This window comes from Erpetoichthys calabaricus, chromosome 9 (assembly GCF_900747795.2).
Source record: "Erpetoichthys calabaricus chromosome 9, fErpCal1.3, whole genome shotgun sequence".
In the NCBI taxonomy this organism is placed as follows: domain Eukaryota; kingdom Metazoa; phylum Chordata; class Cladistia; order Polypteriformes; family Polypteridae; genus Erpetoichthys; species Erpetoichthys calabaricus.
Genome location: NC_041402.2, coordinates 136,326,461 through 136,351,600, shown reverse-complemented (window position 1 = coordinate 136,351,600; position 25,140 = coordinate 136,326,461). Strand labels below are relative to the sequence as shown.

Genomic DNA, 25,140 nt, shown 5'->3' with positions numbered 1-25,140 from the left:
CCCCCCAACATGCTATTCGGTGTTAAGTTGTGCATATCCTATGAATCTTCGAACAAATCCGCCACCTCACCCATTTTTTCAGCGGGCACAACAAGCACAACACAGGCAGATCTTTTTTTTTTTCCCCTCTCTAAGCGCTGGGTAAAGTATTAATTAGATAGATAGATAGATACTTTATTAATCCCAATGGGAAATTAATTAATTAATTATTACTGGAGGATCTCTTAAATTTTTAGTCTCACATGAATTGCTCAACTGATGGAGTTTTCCCGACACGTTGGTTCACGTGGGTCTGCTTTAAACCTGGAATTATTTTGTAAAGACTTTTTATAGAAGGTAAAAAGCTCTGTAATGTTTGCACGTTCACGTCTCGGTAATCTATAAAAAGTTCAATTCAGACTGGACTAAATTTACAGAAGTCTGGTAATAATTACTCATTGATTCCTGGGATCAAACTAATTCCGTCAAAATAGGGCTTTATTCAAAGAAAATTTTGCTTGCAGTAATGATGGCTGCACGTACACCATATTTGTCAAAGCAATATTTGCAAATGGTAAATCTAATTGTAGATAGCACTTTGACACACACATACACGGTGAAGTACGCAGCTGCAGCCAGGACAGTTAACTAACTGTATTACGTATGTTAGCAATGTCTCCTCACAGCTTCTTGAGACTAACTGTGGATGGATGTTGGCTTGTTCATGGTCTCTGTGGAGATTGCATGTTCTCCTCTATCGCTGTGGCACTTCAGTTTTTCTGCCATGTCCCAGATACGGGCAGGTTAAGTTGACTGGCATCTTTAAATAAGCCTGGCACACCTGCGTATGCCAAGTGATGGTCTGACACCCCATGTACGGTTTGTTTCAGCCTCATAGCCATTACTGCTGGGATAGGCCGTTGCCCACCAAGATGATAACCTTGTAACAAAACTGGGTGTAGTGAATGGATAATGTGTGAAAGTGAAATGCAGGACCGTGCCACTCTGTTTGGCTTTACACAACGCTAGAGCATTCTTCACAAACCTGTTCGTCATCACAGTGAAAGCACACACACATTTCAAAGACTCAATCCAGTTTTAAGCCTCCCTAATATAATTCTGGATCACAAAATGTGCAAAGCTTCTCATCCCAGCAGCATCAAGTGCAAGGTAGGAACCGACCTTTGGAATGACAGATAAAAACCGAAACACTTGGGGAAAGACCCACATAGTCCATTAGTGGACTGGGATTCAAAACCCGCCACACTGAACGGTGAGGAGACAAAAAATACTAAATGTAACTAGCAATGACTTGACTTGAAATAAAATCACTTCATTAGAGGCCGTGGTGGTCTGCTGCCTTGTGCTAAACTATTTATTACCTTTTCTATTCCAGGCTTTGCTCACTTGGTGGAATATCAGCATTAAAGCCTACTCTCTGAGAGCAGTCCATACTAACAGGTTAGCCTTTATTTCCTGGTGTAGTCTTCTCTAGTACCCACATTTATTTTGTTTCCTGTTTCCCAATAAAGAGAGAAATAAAGAAAGAAAGGCACAAATGACATTTTGATTTACATTTTTATGTATAATAATTTATATAGTAGGCTGGTATTTTACAATGTCAAATAAGTACAAAAAGCTCCATAAAATGTAAAAAGAAATTCAACATCTCAGGCACTGACATGAATGGAATTAGCTTGACACACTTATCGAATGAAGAATAAATAACAAAACAGTAAGGAATGGTTGGTTCACCTTCTGCTGACAGATGTATTTTACAGGGACGCCAATCACAACATTTATTTACAAGAATTCTGATACAACGCTGCCGGCCAGGCAGCAGCACTGTACCAAACGCAACAAGCGTAAGACGGCGCCATGGAGTGGTTGAGGTGTTGCATGTTGACTCGACATGCAAGTAAGAATTTCACCGTACTCTACACACATGACAATACTACAAACGTTTGTACCGCTACATAATACCATACAATACTGAAATGCGCAGTTTCATAACTAGTCGTTCTTCTGTCACCTCCCTCAGTTACGTGTTGGTAGTACAGTGTAAGAAAATGGCTGACAGGAATGTGTCTCCAGCAGCGCATGTTGATCAGATGCTTTGTGAAGGAGGAGATCCCTGCAGCTGACATTCACTCACCTAGAGTGTTGATTTGTTGCACTTTAGTTGGACATTTAAGTAAGAATTTCAGTGTAGTTGCAACAATACTGTTACTGCTACTCGAAACTTGCATATAGACACAGCTGAATGAAAATGAAAAACCGATGTGCGCAATGGTGGTCATGCGATAAACTGCCTCTGGCAAGAGTGTAGAAAAAATAGACGTCACTTAACTCCGATGCTCCCATCTAATAGTCAGGGTTTGTTCTTGGACAATTGTGAGTTGCCTTTTGTGTGGCTGGAAAGAACTCCGTTACAATGAGATCTTCTAGAACTGGCGCTAAAATGCATTATTTTGGATGGGGAGTTTGTAGAAAACTAAGTAAGCTGAATATCCTAACAATCTTCATTGACTCGTGAGATTTAATATTCGGTTTACTTTTGGAACACTCTTTGCACAAACATCAATCTGTCTCCAGTCACTCTCTCTTTTATGTTTTGATTGTAGTTAAGTATGCATAGGGTGGTCCACATCTAATTATGCAACTTTTAATGCAATGCAGGAAAACAATGCAAAACAAAAGAATTGTTCGAAATATCTTGTAATAAACGAATGCAGGGCAAGTGCTGCCATCTATCGGCAACAAAAATAATGTTTTGTGAATTCTCTATGTAGTAAACTTAAGTTATAACGTAATGAAAATTGCATAATTAGATCTGGACCACCCTGTATTACTATCCTGCACTAATTTATGGCCAGCCGAGTTGAGGCCGTTCATACTTGTGGCCAATGATGTGTTTACTTTTATGACTGATTTCTGCAGTCCCACCACACTACACAAGCTTCCTCCCATGAAGTATCTCTGGCCTCAAAGTACCAGCAAATAAACAATTTTTCTTTGTGATGTAATGAACACCTTGAAGCACCAACACATGAGGGACGAGCATCCATGTTAAAGTGACAAGTAGTGACAAGTACCGGTGACAAGCAGCAGGTGCCTCTGACTGACACGCGTCCCAAATGAGCCATAAGTTGGCACCTGACTGCACTTGCTTATTTCCTCCTCTCCATCACAGTTGGACTATTGCAATGGTGCAGTGCATCACAGCTTTACCACGTGATCATTGAAAGCTATCAAATCATATTTATTATGTTCAGGATACTCAGCAGTGAGTGCCTCACAAAACTGAACCCTAGGTTAGTAAGTCTGGTCGAGGTAAACTGTGGGCAGAGATGGCATGTTGTGTTCACGTGGGTTTCTTTCATTGCAGAGATTCGAGGTTTTTAAAGTTGTACTGTGATTCTGGGGTCCTGTCCAAGCTTTTCGTTCATTAGGAATATGACATTTACATTAAGTTTAGAACTGATCTAAATTTTGAGATCACATATATTACAAACTTCAAATTTTTTAATTACGATTTATTTGCAAACCTTTTAAGGTATTGTAACAAACTGTTTAAATCTAAAGTTAAAATGTACAGATCATGATATTCATTAAGCATTAGGAATCGTTCATTTATATGGCATATGAAGTTGTATGGTCACCATTCAGAATTGCACAGAGAGGGGGAAATTGTGGTGTCACCACCTGTCCAGGGCTGGTCAGTACTGGCCTTGTGCCTTCTGGGAAAGGTGTCCTGCAGCGCAGAACACTGGCTTGAGGACTGCATTTAATTCTTGAGCTTTCTAACATTAACATTTCGTTTAAGTATAAACAGAGGCTCATGTTGCTTATTTGTAAGTGCGTCAGTAAAGTTGTCGGGCTTCTCCATTTCCATTGCTAGCTTGTGACAAATTTTCATTGGGATCTGAAGTTGGTTTATTCATTTATTTCTGCTCTTACTGTACGGTAGGAATGGGGTGAGATTTGGCGTTTGAAGCTTGCAAGAATGATTAAGCGCTTAACTAACCAAAATGATCAATTCTTTAACCAAGGAAACGGTTTCTCTTTGAAATGTATTGAGGTGGAAAAAAAAAAATCTATATGCGGTTATAAAAATACATTTTCTCAAACTTAGTCCTGTTTTATTTATTTTTAGTCATGTTTCTTTCAGTGTAGCGTTACCTTCTAGAGTGTTTGTTTCTTCTAGAAACTTGATAAATAAATAAATAGAGACAAACTAAATACCCTCTAAACTATCACTGAAATAGATTCATGGCACATTTAAAATGCAAATGTTAAAAATCCTCTTCACCATATTTACAAAATTTGGTATATTTATTTTAAAAGTGCTTAGAAATATTTGATGTCAGATATAATTCTGTTCCCATTTGGCCCATACATTAACACTGTAACACTGAATAAATGATATTAGTGTGTGTGTGTGTGTATAACAGACCTGTACACAGCATTACTAAGGGCCTTAATGTGTGAGGCTGAGCAGGTTTGCAGCTCTGTAGAAATGGGCGAACAAGACACTGCGCTAAATTATTATTGACACCGTAGATGTTTCTCTTCATTCCGTTGTTTTATGTGACAGTATTCTCTAATCAGCTAACATTATTGTTATTGATATTTAATTTAACAATTTGTTTTTTCTTAACTCCAAATCTTGTGTTTTTCCAGACTAATGCCAGTGACTCTTTACCTTTTCTTCTCGTGGTAGTTGTGGTGGCACAGCGAGGTTCTGCTGTGTACTGTGGACTAGAGCCCTGGTGTGTGTTGTGCAGCGAGACAGAACACATTTACAGAAAACCGAGTTGAGCGCGTGTCACAAAACGTACATTTACACGTATACCACCACTTGTGATGGAGCAAACTGTAGAGTACAAATCCGATCATGGTGAGTTCCCTATAATAGTTACTGTGTACTTGATAAGAATTAAGTGGCTTTGATTACATATGTGAACTGACAACTGGAAAAATAAAATCTTAGAACAAGCATGCTACATTAACCAGTAGTTTTAAAATGGACAGATTCACAAAAAAAAAAATATTACGAAATTAGGTTGTCTGAGAGAGGATTTTTCTTATACCCTGAGTCCTGTTCAGAGAGCACCCATTGCAGCGAACACCACTAGTGACATTCAAGTGAAACGAATTAGAAACAGGCCAAGGTCCACTGCCAGGAATGCTCGTCACTGGAGGAAATCCAAAGACGTAGTGCTTAAAAACAATCGGACAGATTTTGCCCTAAGACTTAGAGTTGCAGTTCAAAAGGCTGCATTTGCAGTAAGGCTGATCAGTCCTGAAATGTAAACATGGGAATCTTAACATGAAACCTTTTTAAATATATAAACCTTGCTTGGATGAAGTATATAAAGAAAAATTATAAAAAAAATAAAAGTTAATGCAGCAGTTCCATTGAGCTGGCACACATGGATCAGTTCTGTTGTGTACCAATGGCTGGTAAGCTAGGAGAGTGTACAAAAGGCGCTGCTTTTCTGGTTTCGCAGTGCCTGCTTGCGTTGAAGTTCTCGAGAAATCCGCCTCTTGATCCCTTCCAGGTAGATGTCCCTGTTGAACTGGCCAGCACCAAGGGGAATGCTGAAAAGACACAAAACCGGAAAGGCAGACCATTTACTTGAAATAAGTTAGTGATTCCAATTTTTGTGTAATCCTTAGTCGCAGCAAAAGAAATTTAGACTCGAGTTTTAAGTTTATAACTACACAACATGATCCAATTCCTATTCCATAACAAAGGCAAGTACTGTGGAGCCTTAACAGATGGAGTATGACACTTTGAAACAAATTGCTGCTTGGATTGAGACTGGTCTTGGTGTGAAGCTGAAAGCTACAGTTCTTATAGTGAGAAAGTGAAAAGTAAAAATCAAAGATGGATGTTTATCTGTGGGACTAATGCTGCATTCCACTTAAACTGGGAAGTTACTTTGGAGCGCCTCATCAACTCTGATCTCAAATTTCAAGATGGCTGCACTGTGTTATCAACAGCAAGTAAAAGCTGTAGTAGTATATGGTCTGTTTATTAGCACATCTATCTGTCTCTGTCTCATTAACTCAGTCATACATACAGTATTGTCCCTCTTGTATCTGTGGCCATGTTAGTTTTCCAAATGTTTTAGTAAAACAGTCATTTCTGGCTCTGACATCTGTAAATGGAAAGGAACAGATCTATATTTGGAGTTATTACACTGAATTAACTAGAATGTCACTTTCAAATGAGGGTGGTATCCATCTGATTGACAATCTGGTAGTTGTACTTTCCTACTAATGAATATACAGTAAGTTTGCACCATGGGTATGAAATGTTGAAAGGCTGGGGATGGGCTGTGATGACATGAATGTCCTGAAAGCCTGGGCTCTACTTAAGTTCTTGAGATCATTCACCTACTCCACAAGCCAGCTTTAGCTCTCCTTTCAAAGGTTTTCTTTGACTTGTGTTCCATGTTGGGGTCTACATCTTGCACTCTCTTTCCCAGCTTCTCTACATTCTTTAAGTCTGTGTAAAGTGTGCAAAATAAGAAATGACCATTATCACACAAAATAGCAAACTTTTCCACTGCACTGAAAAACAAAAAATTAAAACCCCTCATTGTCTCTGTGTGTCATGTTCAGTCCTTTTCTTTTTGCTCTCAGTACCTCATTATATAGCCCAATGGTCCCAATGAGTGCAGTTTCATTTTGGATTTAACCCCCCACCCCCCCCCCACCCCCCAAAGCAATTGATAGAAATTTAGAATATCCTTCAGTCTGAGCTGGGACATCGTTGGGGGGGTAGGGGGGGGGGGACATGAATGAAGTATAAAACCTAAAGTATGTTCCCGTTTAGTGCTGACATCTGTCCATTACAATGTATAATGCATCCTGACTGGGCTCAAGAAGCCATCACAATCAAATAAACTGAACCTGCGCACTTTATTCTGTTATATAAAGGTATATGCTGGAGTTAGGCTTGAGCACAATGTTAATTTCACATTTTTAAACAGTACTGGTATTATCCTTTCTTTTTGACTTGTTGATCTTGATCTTGAAGCACTGAGTTCACACCGAGATTTTCAAATGTTTGAATTGGCAGCCACTGCTGGGCTGCTCTGACAGCAGATGAAGCGGTGGACAGAATGGATACCTTGTAGGACAGGGGACCAGATTCCAGATCCTGGAAAAATGACTGACCCTGTGGAGTTAATACATTCACCCCTCATCTCCTTGGATTTTATTAAGGTTTCCTTCCATATCTTCAAGCCATATATTAGGTTAAATGGTGATTATAAACCATCTCCATATTAATGAGAGTTGGTGTATGTATAGTTTGAAGTTTTGCATCCATTTTAGAGCTGGTTTCTGTCTTGGGTCCAAAGCCATGCTATAAACACTGAATGGAAAATGTGGACTCTTAAAATGGTTGGATAGAGTTGGCCTCAAAGAACAAATCTTGTACATAATATAAGTAGTGTTTCTAATGACATTGAAATTATAATCAAAAGAGAAAAATTGATGTTGCTTATACACACAGACACACAATGTCAAGTTTTAGAACATCCCCATTTTTTGTTTTCCAGTTTTATTGAAATTTTATCAGTTCAGGCCCAGTAAATAACCTGCAAAGGTACCAAGTTTAAAAAGGGAATTAGGCTACTAAAAATGTAAAAGAATGTGATTTTCAGACTTATAAACAAGGCCCTTTTCAAGGAACAAGCTTTTCTGCAACACAAGGACCCTAAAAGTTGATGCAAACTGCTTGTACGACAGACACCTCATAGGACAACAGTCTCAAGCACAGCTTAACAGTTTCAGAAGTAAGCCAGTCTCACGGTCTATGCTCTAATTTCAGAGTACATTGAAACATGATATTCATTTTTTCACATGTATGCAGGTTAGAGAAAATCGGGGTCTTCTTACAGCCACCTGACATAACAAACCTGCAACTTTAAGTCATCTCTCCAAGACAGGTTGACATCACGAATTCTGGAGATGATCACTTAGTACCGTGTTCAGCTCTTAACCTGTACTTGTAACTGTTACAGGAACTGGTTGGCTGGTAACTCTGCCAACGGAGGAGGGAGGCAGGCAGGCAGGACGGAGGTCTTCTGGGAGGTAATCTCTACAAACAGAGGCTGAGGTTTTAGAGCACCTGATTCTAGGAGTGACGGTTTTGCCCTTGGGACAGAATCTCATAAAGAGTGCGGCCTTTCCAGTGCACAAGAACGCCTTTTAGGACATGTGGAAAAACTTCTGTCCAGAGCTGACGTCAACTAAGTTGTTACAATCACATAAGCAAAGGTGTAGCAGTGCCAGCTGAGCCATTCATTTATTTTGGTCACATAACATTTTTCTGTTTGTACTAAACATTTGCTGTAAGTGTACAGTATATACACGTGTGGAACTGTATTATTGTTCCTGAGAGTGACGACTCAGTAAGTATAGTGCTTATTTTCAAAGATCACAGAAGTGAGGCGAGATACAGGCAGTGACCCCTTATGTGCAGTTCTTGTTTTTTGTCATTTCTAGACATCAGTTTCGTCTCACTTTAGGACTGCTGTCTAAAAGTATGAAGGACCAACAGATAAAAAGTGAAGGTAACTGGTTTTAAGTAAACGGTTGTTGCATAACCTTCCCACATAATTTTCTACCTGTTATATCACTGATGTTCTCCAGCACTCCTGCCATCTCCTTTTGCTATGAATAATCAACATGTAAACTCTGTCGTGTTGTGGTGCTCAGTACATTTGACACTTGTGTAAGGAGTTGTAATGGATGGGGAACAGACAATCCGTGAGGAGTACTGTAGCAAGTGTTTTGTTGTAACTTACTGGCTGGCTGGCTGACTGATCAGTTATCGGTTTGTTTTCTTTAGTATACCATAGCATTTTTATAAATTAAATCTGTGTTTCATTTATATCACGTATTGAAGTTATTTGTAGGGAAGGCAGAACCAAATAGTGCATTGTTGCTTCCTGAATTTTGTGTTGAACAAGTTACAAATATACACCGATACCACATGAGTAGGTGTCAGGCTTGCATGCCAACCATCCAAGAGATACACTTAGGGGGACGAAGAATAAAAAAAACAAACGGGTCGTCTTTTTAGGTTCTACCAGAGCCACATGTCAATTTTTTCAATACACCATTAGAATAGTGAGATTTAGGAGACTGTGGGTTAATGTTATTTAAAAGTTCATTGACTCTGCCACTCTGCCCTGAATAAATGCGGTAGACCATTGATGGGTAAGTTTATTTGAATTATGTTTCAGATTTTATGTTAAATGGAAATAGAGATGTGACTGTAAAAGGATTAGTTTGCATCGACCTTGTGGACTGAGTGTTACTAATTGACTGATTTTATTATGGATTAAACATCTCCAAAATTTAAAATCTCTCATATGTAATCATCGTTATATAAAGGAAAATATCAACAACTTCTGTACCCTCTATAGATGCACGGAAAAACAATCAGTAATAAATTAATTGAAACAAAATGGAAAATTGGTTTAACTAGTAGACAAAGAAGGTTATACAGATGAAGGTATCTCAAGGGGTTTTTCAATAAAATGCTTACTTTAAGACGTCATTACAATATTTTAGCTGCTGCTGATGATGATGATGTACTTACTTGTCCCTTCCTGGCCTCAGTTTAACCTGAAACACTCCCACCACCGGTCTGTGATCGGATGTTTTAATCGTTGAACAGCAGCTATACTTCACCACCTTAATGTCATCTTTATGGCGACTTTTGTATAGAACACGATCCTTTGCAATGATTATTGGGAAAGAAGAAAAGTGAAAACCTGTGTCAGTGGTTATACGAGATGAAGCAAAATGCATAACTACAAATTTAAGCTGTAGGATTAATATGTAGCTCCAGCAAGTATGAAAATTAACCTGATGATAAGTGTCTGCTGAAGGAGACTGACAAAACATAATCTTTCATCATTCATACAATTCAAAAAATACAATAAAATTATAATATTATGGTATGATGAAAAAGATTGCCACTGCACATATTATTTTGGACCAGCTTTAACCATTTACTCTAAAATAAATATGAGCACATACATAAGCCGCCATCAGAAAAAACACTATACTGGAACAGAGACAGTAAGGCAAGCAATTTAAAAAAAAAAAAAAAAAAAGATTTTAATAAAATATATCAAAAATACTGAAGTTACATTTGAGATGGATTTGTATAACTAAAACTGTGCCTGAAACAATAAAAGAAAAAAAAAAGTTTAAAATGGAGCTAGTAATAAAAATCCAAAATAATGAAGCAAACTTTGACTGTCAACTTTGCAATTTTCTATGTGACATCATCAACTTAAATCTGCTACTTAAGTTTTTTTTTCAGCTTTTCTGAAGGTCACCAGGCACATTTTCATGTTGACAACTCAAACCCTGTGCTATAGTTTGGTTGTTCTTTATAAAAAGTCGCAGACCTGCCTCGCATTGCGACTGTCGTACCTAAAGTGTTGACTGAGCTTCAGTTAGTCTGTAGTTTATCATGGCTCTGACCAATGCTATAGTGAACTTAGTGCTACAAATACTACATTTTAGTAACTTAGTAGCAAATTACTGAAAATGTATTATTACCTTGCTAAGAGTGTTCTTATTAAAAAAAATAGAATAATAAATGGGGGGAAACTTCCCAAGTGCCCAGTTGGGTGTTTAGTTCCAACACCTTCTTTTTTTTTACAATAGTTTACACTACTTATGTTGCAGAAAGTAAAAAGCTTCAGCCAATCTAATGACTGCAGAGGGTAGGACAGTCCCTTTTAAAAAGTTAAAAAGCTTTTTTGGTGTCTGGTCAGGGGAGAACTATGTCCTTTTTTTGTTGTCCTTACTGTGTATGATGGTATTCTTTGCTTGGTAGTGCTGTCATAGATGTCACATCCAGTATCAAATTTGTATGTTGGTGGGAACTGAATCACAGCCTCATTGAATCCTTTAAAAACTGAACCTATAATTAAAAAAATATACTTGTTAGAATATTAGCTTGTATGCGCCATACAGAACTTAACAAAAAATGCATAAAGTATTGAGTAGCACGGTGATGAAGTGATTAGCAATACTGCCTTACATATTCAGTTCCCTGACTTGAACTCACACACCTAGTTGCTACCGGCATGGATCGGTTTTTCCTCCCAAATTACAAAGAAGTGCAGGTTCGGTTGATTGGCAGCTGCAAACTGGCCGAGTGCAAGTGCGTTTTAGTGAGCCCCGTGCTAGAATGGGATTCTCTGCCTTTTATGCAATGCTTGAGAGAAAGACTCCCAATGCCCAAAGAATATTGCTGTCCATTGAACTGTCTGCCATCCTGTGAGCTCACTTCTTCCACAGGAGGGTTATGGCGCGCTGAAGCGTGTTAAGTGTGAATACGTATACCTAGATTTGAAATAGTTAAAATGGTAAAAAAAAAAATAAAAAAATTGTCAAACACGTATGACTTTCAGATTTGGGCAGAAAAACAGAATTTGACTGACTGTCCTGCTGTATTCCTTGTTCACCTACAATTATGTGGACACACAGCACCATCTTCATCTGGAAACACTATAAATGTAGGTCTGATCATCAGGAATTTTGTAGAGATGAGACTCCCCTTTAGATACTTGTGCTATAACAGCAATATCAGTCAAGGAACTGGTCATAGATTGCTTGGAGCAGGAGTTTGATGACATATTTGCAGCTGGAGATCCACAAAGGGAGAAAAAAATGAGTCACGTATCATAAAGTAGTTTTTATTCCTGTCCGAGTCTTGGCTATCAAATGAAAACACCATCAACAGACACTTGGACATAAATCCAGCATATGCTAACTTAAGAACATGTACATAATAAATAAACTATACAACCCCATCCCCCCCCCCTCTTGATCATACTGACTTAGTCACCTCCCCCCCACTGAATGTGTTGCTATATATTGCCTTTGATTCTTGTAAGTCTAAGCATTATCCTCTGATGAAGACCCCTGGTAGGGGTTGAAAGCTCAGGAATAAAAACTACTTTATGATACGTGATTCATTTTTTTCTCCCTTTGTGGATCTCCAGCTGCACACACACACACACATATATATATATATATATATATATATATATATATATCCTCTTTAATAAAATCCCTGTGTGCATCCAGGTGTCTGTGTGTGTCTTCTGGTGAAGTGCGCATGTGCAGGGCACGGTGCGATGCGCGATATTACTGTCAGAGAAAATTACAGGCATTTTACGGAAATACAAACCAGTAATACTGCGAGAGGAAATTAAAGGTACACAATACAGTGACTCATATTACAGCCACATACAAGCCAGTATTACTGTCAGAGAAAATTAAACGCATATTACCGATGCGCACGCCTGTATTACCGCCAGAGAAAATTAAATGTATATTACGGACGTACAAGACAGTATTACTGTCACAGAAAATTAAAGACACACAATACATGGCGGCAGCCCACGAAGAATGGTCAGCTCAGCAAGTAAACATCAACAAAAGAAAGGCTGAAAAACAAATAAAAATATGACCAACAAACAGAATGAGGTCAAAGTCCCTTGCCATTTAATATAGACTGTTCCTACTAATGTTTATGCACTACTGTTCTAGTGCCCGTTATTGTAACGGGCTTAATGACTAGTATATATTTAAATAAATAATATTAATCAAATTCTGGTCCTTGAAGTAGTAATGTAAAAGTGCTAACTACTGTACTAGCATGCTACACATACAAAAATACCTTCTTTATTAACTGAGTGGAAAATCTCGTTTTATGGTGGGGTCAGATTAACATGGTTTTGACAGGACAAAAATAATAAGCAGTAGCTATGAATCATATACCATCTTTCATTTCCTTGGCCAGCTGATCGTACTGCAGAAGTCTACTCATGTCTGAGCCGAGGTCTTCTTTCAAAATGACATCAACTGAGCCACGATCTTTGCTGAGTCGGAAGTTAAAGTCACCAAACCAGAACACCTCATCATAACGGGATGTGACATCAGCTATTCACAAAAAAAAAAGAAAAAGTTTTTATTTTACATTATTTATTTATTTATATATAAACAATAAATGATGCAATCTAAAGATCTTTTGAGGTTGTGTTAAAAGCTAAAAATTCTAATGTCATTAAATTAATATGAATTATTATTTTGCCTTCCAAAAGACTAATACACAGTATTCAGAATTATGACGATACACTTATAATGAACAATAGGAAAATTAAGCAAGATATTAGGTCACTGAATATATAAGGAAGGGTGTGAACTTTTTGAAATACATTTTACAAGAGTAGCTCTTTTAGGGCGGATGTCGACTTTTGTCGACAGGAGGGGTTGAGGGCGAATGTCGACAAAAGTCGACATCCAGGGATAGGGGGCGACAATCAGCTGTTAATGGCGACAAAACTCACTGTCACGTCGCAGGCATTCCCTCTGTGCTTGGAGGAATGCTAGACTCGTTGACTCGGCAACTAATCCTTGCGTGTGCGTGAGTTGCGAAATGTAAACAAAGGCAAGATGGCATCGACATGTCACAAGGGAGCGAAGCGAGTGCAGAAAAGAAAACACTCGGCAGACCATGTTTTGCGCATTATCGCGGAGTCGGACTCTGATTTTTCAGAATTGGATTTTATTGACAGCGATCAGGAGATCGAACAAGAGAGTGAGAAGCCGGCATCAGCTGATCGGACACCAGCCGATGCCACGCCAGCTGATCCGCTGCCAGCTGAACAATTCGTGCAGCCGATGCATCTACGGCAAAGTTCGCGTGGGAGGAATACAGAGACATTGATCCGTGGGCTACCGGACTTCACAAGACGGCATGGCTTGCTGTTGGACACGACAGATCACCAGCTGCTGAACTACTTCAGGCTGCTCTCTCCTGATGCTGCTTTTCAGCTACTGTCAGATGAGACAAACAGGTAGGCAGAGAAATTTTTTGAATCGCGGGCTGCGCTTGCATCGCATTCTCATTTTTCAAAGTGGAAACCCACAACAAAAGACGAGATGAAGCGCGCTGTGGCATTACAAATAGAGATGGGACAGAACTGGTGATATAACTTCAGAGAGCATTGGTCCAAACGTGCTTTGTCCCCTGGTGGCTTTGGACAGGTTATGCCGCGTGATGATAGGTACATGCTGCTGCAAAGTTTTATTCAGAAAACTTGGTGGCAGTGGCATGGCACGATGGCAAACGGGTGACTTGTCTCTCTACAGTACACACTAACAATATATGTGAGAAAGTACAGCAACAGACAATTGAAAAGTAGGCACCAAAGCAACACGTATTGTAAGCAGTGCAATCTGGCAATGACTGAAATTGGCTGCTTTGAGCGAGATCAGGCTTTGCAGGACTTTGCTGTGTAAAATGTATGCGATATGTATGTGAAATCATAGAGTATGCAGGCTCATACAACATGCAAGACAGTAACATTTGTCAAAAGTAAATATTTTTTGTTGATTTCAATTGCTTTGTGTTTTTTTTTTAAAAAAAGTTAGTTTTTGGAAAAATATTCAGCCCTGGGAGAAAAGAAACAAAAAAAAATTAGCCCTAAAAGAGTTAAGCAGTGTTTAGTGCATATTTCATGGAATCAATATAAACTGGAAATGAGCTTGAACATGTACAATACACATTTGTGAAGTTGTTTCACATAAGCTTGAGAACCTTGGCAATAACTTGGATTTGCCAGAGCCCAAGACAGTGATACCATGGGGTCTTGTGTCATGGAACTTTGTCTAAAATCATTATGGGTGAACAGACCCGTCTATTCAACAGATAGACACTGACATTGATACTTTTGAAAAAGGGAACTCCCCAAATACCTTTAGTCCATCTTTGGTCTACAGAGGAGCCCAGGCTGTGAACACAAGGACATTGGTCTACAACTGCAGCGCTCTACCAAATTTGAGTAAAGGATTTTTTCCATAATAAAAAAAATACAAGGTGTGTATCTTATGGACAGTATATGATGGCAACCAAATTTTCAGCAATGTTGAAGATACATGCTAAAGTAGGTGGAGCACCAACTATCAATAAGGCATCCACATTACCACATTTTTATTTAAAATGATGATTTTTAAAGAAAAAGGATCTCTGTTCATACTAGTGCTTTCACATAGTTTATGAATTTCTCTACACATACTATAATGACCGAAAATGCATACGACATGGCCATTCACCTACACTGGGCATGCATGTATGGGTAAAGGATATGTCCTGCATGTTAGACATTCTTTTGCAGTTTGCTTTTACACATTGAGAACAGCAATTGCAAATATGAAAAACAAAAAAATCTAATTGTTTTGTTTGGACTGATTATGAAGTAGGATTTACAGTAATGCATGAGGAGAAAGGGGTTGAGAAAATGTAATGAGCAGCATGATGCAGTCAGGGAAAGGCAACACAGTAAGTATGAACTAATCAGAGCGCAATTAGAGTCGGTATTTTCACCCATCCACATTACAGCACTGAGCTGGTGTTTTTAGAAGGATATGGCTCTGAAGAGCACTTTCAAAAGTCTCCATTTTCTAGGGTTTAAAATTCATGGGAAGTGTGGACAAAAGGCAATAATAGAGGCAAATGTCTGCATTTTAAACAAACTTGCAGTAATGTGTAGAAAGAAAGAGTCAGAAAACTGGCTGGCATGAGTACACAGGTCAAAGAGGTCAGCTTATAAGTAACGTTGCTGTGTACACAGCAGGTGTTAATGTCTTGTAATAATTGCTCAGTGCTGCTCACAGCGACATATTTCCGTTATAAACACAAGCAAAACTTGTCACAATAGCTGTCCGTATTATTTGGGGGATTGGAATGATTATAGCAAACAAGTCCTCTGAGAGCAAAAACCATGACACAGGGTTGTACAAAACATTTCTTTTTGTGTTCTTTCACCCTTATGTGACAAAAAAATTAACTCTTTATTAGTTTACAGCTTAAAAGTTTGTGAAGCCCTATTATACTTTAAAAAAAGCAAACTTTTAAAATCATTTTTACTGGCTTTAATAAATTATAATACATTTAAATAATTCTAAGATAGCCAGAAAAACTGTGCTACATCTTTTGTAGATCAAATCGATGTTCTCTATCCTACCCATCTAGAGATCAAAAAGTGGTAAGATTTAGAATTCCTAAAGATTAGCAGAGATTCAACACGCAACATTAAGGGCAGCATTCATAATAGCCTGTCAAATTCGAATGAAATTCTGGCCAGGTCCTTGTAAAGTGACAGTAAAAAAGCACATCGTGTTTCCCACTGTGTTATGGCAGATGGACTAGGATTTTTCCAGTTCAGTAAGATAAGGTTAGAAGCTAGTAATGAGGGGCAAGTCACCACAAGAGAGTTTTCAATACACAGAGAGGTCCTTACAGGTGTTTAACATCAAATAATGCTGTTAGAGTTTCAGGGATATTGTGATTTCAAGATTACCTCATAACACAACCTAAAAATCATGTACACAAACACACTCTTCATTCTATTTGCAGTCATACAATTTCTTTCTATTATAAAAAAAAGTCTTGGAAGGTTGAAAGGAGACGAGACGTGATTTTCTCAGAGAGACACTATCACGTCCTGCGAGTCTTTGTGCCAAGAGATTTAACCACGCCCGGGTCCGGAAATAAAGAGTAGAACGTCGTAAAGAATTCAAAAACGTTGGCACAATACACATGCAGAGCAGGTTTGAGATAATGGAAGTACAAAAATTCGAAAGTCTCAAAAAAAAGGATAGTAAAGATCGCATTAGCGTAAACAAACGGAAATTATTACTTGTGTGGCACGTGACTGGGTGTGGCACCCAGCCGGCCGCCTATATAAGGGGCCACCTCCCTTCATTGAGGGCTGGAGTCAGGTGAGGAGAAGGACGAGGTCTGGAAGGAGGCAACGAGAGGCCTGAAGAGTGAGAGAAAAAAGGCTTAATATGAGGCCTGGACTTTGGGGGAGTCTTGGGGTGTGTGTGCACTTTTTCGACTGTAAATAAACGTGTGGTGGTGCAAAATACCATATCTGCCTGTCTGTGTCCGGGGCTCGTTCCACACTTGGTGAAATAACGGAACAGCAAAAAGAGATCGAATATATTGTTCAGATTTAAACTTTAAGTCGGATAATTGTAGATTGTATAATTCGTGTTGCCATCAGTGGGAATAAAAAAAAGTATTGTTTCTTCCCAATGAAGAGGCATATCCGCGAGAATTAAAAGATTTGTTGTTTGGTGAAAGTGAAATCCCACGAGAGAAATCATTTTTCATTTGTGTGAATGCTATTGTCAGACACATTTCTTGTAGAAAGAAAGAAACGATATTCACTCACGGGCAGTTATACGTTGCGTTGTCACAATGTAATTCCAAACACAGAATTAAAATTCAATGCGATATTGATGAAAAGGCAAAAGTGAAAAGAGATGGTTGATATAACAAATGTGCGCTGTGCGAGACGCAGATCACGCAGCACAGCAGCAGGAATCCAGCAGCTGATTGAGCAAAGAGGAGGTATAACAAAAAACTATTTGTTCCCCATTGTATCACCGTTTAAGAGGGGGTTTTGAAGGAGCGAGCACACCACCTTGGGGTGCGTTCATCCCCCCTCTTCACAATGCGAGCAGCAAAGATGCGAAGCGGCTGGCACGTAGCGCAGGCTGGGGGGGTTGGCAAGAGAAGCAAGCAGGGGGCAAAGCCACAAAGTATTTTAAAAGGAGCAGAGCAAAAAGAGGACTGTACATACTATTGACAAGTTCAGCTAATGTGGTGTCAAATTATGTAGTTAGTTAGGGCCATATCATTCTCATGAAGAATACTTTGGAGAAGGTTAATACAAATAGTCCACAAATGGTGAAAGTTTAAAAGGTATACTCCACCCAAAAATGATTTTTTAAAATATTTTACTTACCCCAGTTATTATGTAGTGATGGGCGAGAACATTTTTAGATCTCGTTTTCATGCATTTTAAAAACAACAAGGTTTTTTGGTGTAATAGCAGTTTATGGCGACCCATAAGCCAACCGCAAAGTACCAAAAATGACAACAAAAAATTCTGACGTTACTTGTGCCATAAAGTCCACACGTAACGTTGTCCAGCTGTATGGTCACAATAGCCCAAACACATGTATTTTTGCTAAAATTATTAAATAAACCATTACCAAAAAAGCTTTCTGTGAACAAGCAAGGAACGTGCTCAGATGTGAATGAGCATTTGAATTGAAGACCCCCTCACCATTCACTACTGTTACACCAGAAACCCTGCTACCTCCATTCTGCATGAAAACAAGAGGTTAACATTTTTTCCTGGTCATGCCTGCATAACACATAGGGTAAGCAGCACTTACAGTATCTCACAAAAGTGAGTACACCCCTCACATTTTTGTAAATATTTTATTATATCTTTTCATGGGACAACACTGAAGATATGACACTTTGATACTATGTAAAGTAGTCAGTGTACAGTGTACAGCTTGTTTAACAGTGTAAATTTGCTGTCCCCTCTAAACCGCTGGCAACAAATGTGAGCACACCCCTAAGTGAAAAATGTCCAAATTGTGCCCAATTAGCCATTTTCCCTCCCTGGTGTCATGTGACCCATTAGTGTTACAAGGTCTCAGGTGTGAATGGGGGGCAGGTGTGTTAAATTTGGTGTTATCCCTCTCACACTCTCTCATACTGATCACTGGAAGTTCAACATGGCACCTCATGACAAAGAACTCTCTAGATCTGAAAAAAGAATTGTTGCTCTACATAAAGATGGCCTAAGCTATAAGAAGATTCCCAACACCCTGAAACTGAGCTGCAGCACGGTGGCCAAGACCATACAGCGGTTTAACAGGACAGGTTCCACTCAGAACAGGCCTTGCCATGGTTGACCAAAGAGGTTGAGTGCACATGCTCAGCGTCATATCCAGAGGTTGTCTTTTGAAAATATGAGTGCTGCCAGCATTGCTGCACAAGTTGAAGGGGTGGGGGGTCAGCCTGTCAGTGCTCAGACCATACACCTCACACTGCATCAAATTGGTCTGCATGGCTGTCGTCCCAGAAGGAAGCCTCTTCTGAAGATGATGCACAAGAAAGTCCACAAACAGTTTGCTGAAGACAAGCAGACTAAGGACATGGATTACTGGAACCATGTCCTATGGTTCTGATGAGAACAAGATAAACTTATTTGGTTCAAATGATGTCAAGCGTGTGTGGCGGCAACCAGGTGAGGAGTACAAAGACAAGTGTGTCTTGCCTACAGTCAAGCATGGTGGTGGGAGTGCCATGGTTTGGAGCTGCATGAGTGCTGCTGGCACTGGGGAGCTACAGTTCATTGAGGGAACCATGAATGACAACATGTTCTGTGACATACTGAAGCAGAGCATGACACCATCCCTTTGGAAACTGGGCCGCAGGGCAGTATTCCAACATGATAACAACCCCAAACACACCTCCAAGACGACCAACTGTCTTGCTAAAGAAACTGAGGGTAAAGGTGCTGGACTGGCCAAGCATGTCTCCAGACCTATACCATATTGAGCATTTGTGGGGCATCCTCAAACAGAAGGTGGAGGAGAGCAAGGTCTCTAACATCCACCAGCTCAGTGATGTCATCATGGAGGTGTGGAAGAGGATTCCAGTGGCAACCTGTGAAGCTCTAGTGAACTCCATGCCCAAGAGAGTTAAGGCAGTGATGGAAAATAATGGTGGCCACACGAAATATTGACACTTTGGGTATAATTTGGACATTTTTCACTTAGGGGTGTACTCACTTTTGTTGCCAGCGGTTTAGACATTAATGGCTGTGTGTTGAGTTATTTTGAGGGGACAGCAAATTTACACTGTTACACAAGCTGTACACGGACTACTTTACATTGTATCAAAGTGTCATATCTTCAGTGTTGTCCCATGAAAAGATAGAATATTCACAAAAATGTTAGGGGTGTACTACCTTTTGTGAGATACTGCATATTTAAAAAACATTTTTGGGTGGTGTATTCCTTTAAGACTTCCAAAGTTGAAATAAAATATTCATTTCAAGATTTCTTTCCAAAACACAATAAAATGTATGGATAAAAACTGTAGCTGTTTACTAGAAATAAAAGGTGTTAAAATTAAAACCTACATAATCAAACCTGAAATTCATGTCATTTTTTTTAAATGAGTATGTGTAAACTTTGCTAATTTTATGGTTTTAATTAATAGTGGGAAATTTGGCCTAAATCTGAGAGAAGAAAGGGAACTTACAGTTACAGGATCGATAAGGATTTGTATCAGGAAGAATTCTGGGAAGAGTTAAAGCTTCTATGATCTTGTTGTAGTCCAGAATTCTTTCATACACCTTTGAGTCTCCGGCTAGAGGGCAGAAAACAAAATACAGCAGACCCCTGAAATGATCTGTTCAAACTTTATACCTCTTACACAAACATTATAATAACCACATATTTCAATTATTGTAACATAACCGAGCAGAGTATCATTGGAGAGTATACATTTCAAACCACCATGAAGTTTTTCTTTACCGGTCTAACTTAAAACAGGATGACTTCATCTTAATAGTTCCGTATAAATATATTTACTTTGAGGATGATAGTAATAACAGAAAAGCCTTGTTGGGCAGGTCTAAAAAAGTACATAAAAGCGAAATGAGCATCAGCCTGAAACTGAGTGCTGAATAACAATATTGGGATACAGTGATCCCTCGCTATATCGCGCTTCGCCTTTCGCGGCTTCACTCCATCGCGGATTTTATATGTAAGCATATTTAAATATATATCGCGGATTTTTTGCTGGTTCGCGGATTTCTGCGGACAATGGGTCTTTTAATTTCTGGTACATGCTTCCTCAGTTGGTTTGCCCAGTTGATTTCATACAAGGGACGCTATTGGCAGATGGCTGAGAAGCTACCCGGCTTACTTTTCTGTCTCTCTTGCGCTGCCTTTCTCTGATCCTGACGTAGGGGGATTGAGCAGGGGGGCTGTTCGCACACCTAGATGATAAGGACGCTCGTCTAAAAATGCTGAAAGATTATCTTCACGTTGCTATCTTTTGTGCAGCTGCTTCCTGAAAGGACATGCTGCACGGTGCTACGCATACTTAAAAGCTTGAAGGACACGTATTGATTTTTGAATGAAAAACAAACTCTCTCTCTCTGCTCCTGACGGAGGGGGTGTGAGCTGCCGCCTTCAACAGCTTTGTGCCGCGGTGCTTCGCATACTTAAAAGAAAAAACAGCCCTATTGATTTGTTTGCTTTCCTCTGTCTTTCTGACAGACTCTGCTCCTGACGCGCACTCCTTTGAAGAGGAAAATATGTTTGCATTCTTTTAATTGTGAGACGGAACTGTCATCTCTGTCTTGTCATGGAGCACAGTTTAAACTTTTGAAAAAGAGACAAATGTTTGTTTGCAGTGTTTGAATAACGTTCCTGTCTCTCTACAACCTCCTGTGTTTCTGCGCAAATCTGTGACCCAAGCATGACAATATAAAAAATAATCATATAAACATATGGTTTCTACTTCGCGGATTTTCTTATGTCGCGGGTGGCTCTGGAACGCAACCCCCGCGTTGCGAGGAGGGATTACTGTACACGTGTAAATCAAAGATTTATGCTTTTATGACTTGGCGGGACTTAGGGACTGAGTGCAATTTCTACTATTTACTACTTCGTAGTTTTAACTGATTTACCATGGGGCATTTCCATTTTTTTTCTGTCTTTGAGGTTTGTGCTCAGATATATACATTCAAGGTGAGGAATTTGATTGCTGCTCTGGCTTATGGTTCTGCAGGAATTAACATAGATGGAAATTGCAGGGTTGGGGATGTGTGCTGGTTCTAGGAATCCCCTTAATAAATCATTCTGGGCACAGTAACTATCTACTGAAGCAGCCGTCATCTGGTTATAACACATGCCAAACTCATAGTCATTGCTCAAATTTTTGTTAGAAGAAATAATCTGGCATTGCAGTTAATAAGGTTGCCTCTGCACTGGCCCATCTGCTTGAAGATAATACTTGAGTCACAGATGTGGTGATGGCAGGGACTGAAAACAGAGGCCACAGTATAGTGGGTCATGGCTGTTTGCAGTGAGTCCTTGAGAAAGTACAACTATTTAGGAAATGATTTTTAAGAATCATCTTTGTAATGCATTATGGAAGGTGTTAAGGGGACAAGAAAACTATGTCCCCAAGTAGACAGACCACATCACTTACAATCCATCCTAAATCTAATTTTCCATTGGAGTATCTCAGAGGCTATCCTGTCCCGGCAACACTGGGTGTAAGGTATGAACAAAACTTACCTGCTCTTACACCTATACTCACTGACACCATGCCAATTAATGTAACATGCACATCACTGGGATATGCGAGAAAATGCAAAGACAGGAATTGCATAAGTTCTTTGTAGACAGTCTAGCGGCTGTGAGACACTCCGATTCAAACGGTCTTAAAAACAGTGTTTTGTTTATTTTATTGAGGGGACCTCAGGAACACACCCAGCCCAGACTCAGCTCGCGCACACACACTCTCACACCCAGAGACACATACCATGACAGTTCACTGCAGTCTGATTCAGCACTGCTAAAGCAGTGACTTGCTGTGAAGCTGAACCCAAGTCCTAGGAAGTAGGAGTAGCAGCACTAAATACTGTGCCAACACATGTATAGTAGGAATGTTTATATTTGCAAACACAGATTAAAATATTAAGATTCCAAAAATTCACCAACTACAGTTTTCTTTGTAATGATGTTTTGTTCATTTAGCTTATAATAAACAAAAATACAGCAGGGGTGTCCAACTCTGGCCCTGGTTGGCTGCAGTGGTTGCAGGTTTTCATTCTAACCCTTTTCCTAATCAGTGACCAGTTTTCACTGCTAAATTACTCCTTTCCCTTCATTTTAATAACCCTGTTTTTAAGGATTCAGTCCTCTGAATTGCTTTGTTTCTTCATTAAAAGGCAGCCAAACAGAAATGAGATGTGAAACGAGCCAACAGATAACCAGCTAAATTGGAATGTCAGACTCCAGCCAATTTCATTCCAACCAGTTTTGTAATGAGAAGCCAATTCTTGCTGTTAATTAAAGCCGTCATTGAATATCTTGACTTGTTGCTGCTCTCATTCTGCCTCAGCACACTGTTGATTTTCTGTTTTTTTTTTATGACCACAGTCAAGATGTTTTGGTGACCTGAGCAGACCTACATGACCGAGACCTTCACCTTTCTTTATTTTCAGGTGAGCTGGTCATGTGGTGGCTTGTTTTGTGTCTCATTATTGTTTGGTTGCTCATTAAGGAAAAAGAAATAATTAAGGGGTGTGAGTCACGTCAATTAAAACTAAGGCAAAACAAGTTAATCAGCAGCAAAAACCACTCTTTAATTAAGAAATGGTTAAAAAATGTGGCCCACCATGACCAGAGTTGTACACCCCTGCAATAGAGTAAAAAAAAAAAAAAAAAAATTATAAAAAGTACAAATTGAAAAAGTGAAATATTTCATGGCTCAATTTTTTTCTTCCATTTCTACTCTGCCCATAATAGCATACCAAAAATTAGCAACTTACACGTGAAATGAGAAGTGATAAACAGGAACGATGTACCAAAAAAGGTGAAGCCAATTCCAATGGCTCCTTTAGTTTTGATCTGAGAGATGATCCGTGTTGTAACGGTTGCATGTTCTACTTCTAAGAAGAAATATAGTATCAAACAAAACCACAAATAATTAATGAAATCCTTAAACAAACATTGCTATAAATGTTGCAAGAAATCTCCATAATTAAATAACAGACTCTCATATCATTTACCTCAAGTATCTTTAGTTACATGTTTAAATTCCTATTTCTGCAATTTGAAGTGGGCTCCTTAGCAAAAGCCTAGAATTGTAAAAATGTAAAACATTCGAAGTAACATTTCCTAAAACTGATATTATGGGTCCCTGGTTAGTGGCTTCTAATTAATACCATAAATATTAGCCAAAAACAGTAATTCATATGTTGTCTTAATTGCTTCTAGTAGCTTGCATTTTAGAGAGATAATCCGCTCACTTTCTGCTGACCTGGGCAAAATTAGCCTTAAATCAACAAAGCGTTTTAATACCGTTTAAATCTCACAAGTCTGATTTTTCCCTTTTGGCAAATTGTGGAAAGATTTCAAGTTTATTTCTTTGATTTGGTATGCTGTACATTATTTTGTAGATCAGCTAAACATTTCTTACTTTAATATATTCCAAGTTTAGAATCTGAGACAATAACTGTTAAAACAGTTTTGGGGGCTAAATACTTTTTCAAGTCATTGTATATCTCAGGAAATGAGTGCAATGCCAGGAAAGACAGAAACGTATCTTCATTGTAGCCCAGGTGCTAGACTAACATTTTGCATTACGGAGTAAAATAAAGCAACAGATCGACTGTAATAAAGTAATATAGAAATGCAGGCTGACAGATTGTCATTTAGAGATGTGAACTAAAAGAGTCTCCATGTACAACAGAAAATATGTAGAGGCAATTAGAAACTTGAGAGAAATGCAAGGATGAACAAAACTTGTTAAAAGGTTATTATGGAAAATGATGATGAAACAAATTAATGGGACCTGAAAAAATGCTAGAGGAGCAAGTCAAGCTTAAAAGGAAAGCTAATGAGAATGAAAAAACAATGCAAAAGAAGAAAAAGAGTTTATATTTAGACCATTACAACTTGCCTGAAGAAGGGGCCTTTGTTGCCTCGAAAGCTTACATATTGTAATCTTTCTAGTTAGCCAATAAAAGGTGTCATTTGGCTTGACTTCTCACCACATCCATAATGGCTAACACGGTACAACACCCTAGTATTTAGACTATGTCATTTATTGATTAAATCGACAATTTTGCCATGGCACAGTTTCCCATTTATGATGGTAAGATAAATTAGTCCAGCCTTAATGAACAAGTGTTGTTTTGCAAATTTAGATGAAGGACAAGAATTTTTATAAAATAATACCTTATTTAAGTGTAAGAGGGCATATTTCTACACATTTCTTGCAAAAAGGACTAACCGTTTGTAAGAATGTAAATAGCTATGCTAATGTACTTGTATTGGATAAACATGCAGAGAGAACCCATTACCTTCAATGACTGACAGAATCCGAGAGAGACAGACAGATGATCTTCAGCACAGGAGTCGACTGCCCCATTTTTGTACATATACAGGTATTGCGTTTTCTAAAAGTTGACAGTTTTC

At 38.9% G+C, this 25,140-nt stretch overlaps 1 protein-coding gene across 1 annotated transcript in view; it reads right to left on the bottom strand.

The window, feature by feature from the left end:
- Window positions 1–3,071: 3,071 nt before the first annotated feature.
- Window positions 3,072–25,140, bottom strand: part of inpp5e (inositol polyphosphate-5-phosphatase E) — a 57,819-nt gene continuing 35,750 nt past the window's right edge. Inside the window, exons 6-11 of the mRNA XM_028810209.2 lie at window positions 23,490–23,609; window positions 20,180–20,287; window positions 12,817–12,978; window positions 10,833–10,948; window positions 9,608–9,744; window positions 3,072–5,583 (exon numbers count right to left, since the gene is read on the bottom strand). Of these exons, the coding sequence (XP_028666042.1) occupies window positions 5,451–5,583; window positions 9,608–9,744; window positions 10,833–10,948; window positions 12,817–12,978; window positions 20,180–20,287; window positions 23,490–23,609 (776 nt within the window). The 3' untranslated portion in view covers window positions 3,072–5,450. The remainder of the gene's footprint in view (window positions 5,584–9,607; window positions 9,745–10,832; window positions 10,949–12,816; window positions 12,979–20,179; window positions 20,288–23,489; window positions 23,610–25,140) is intronic.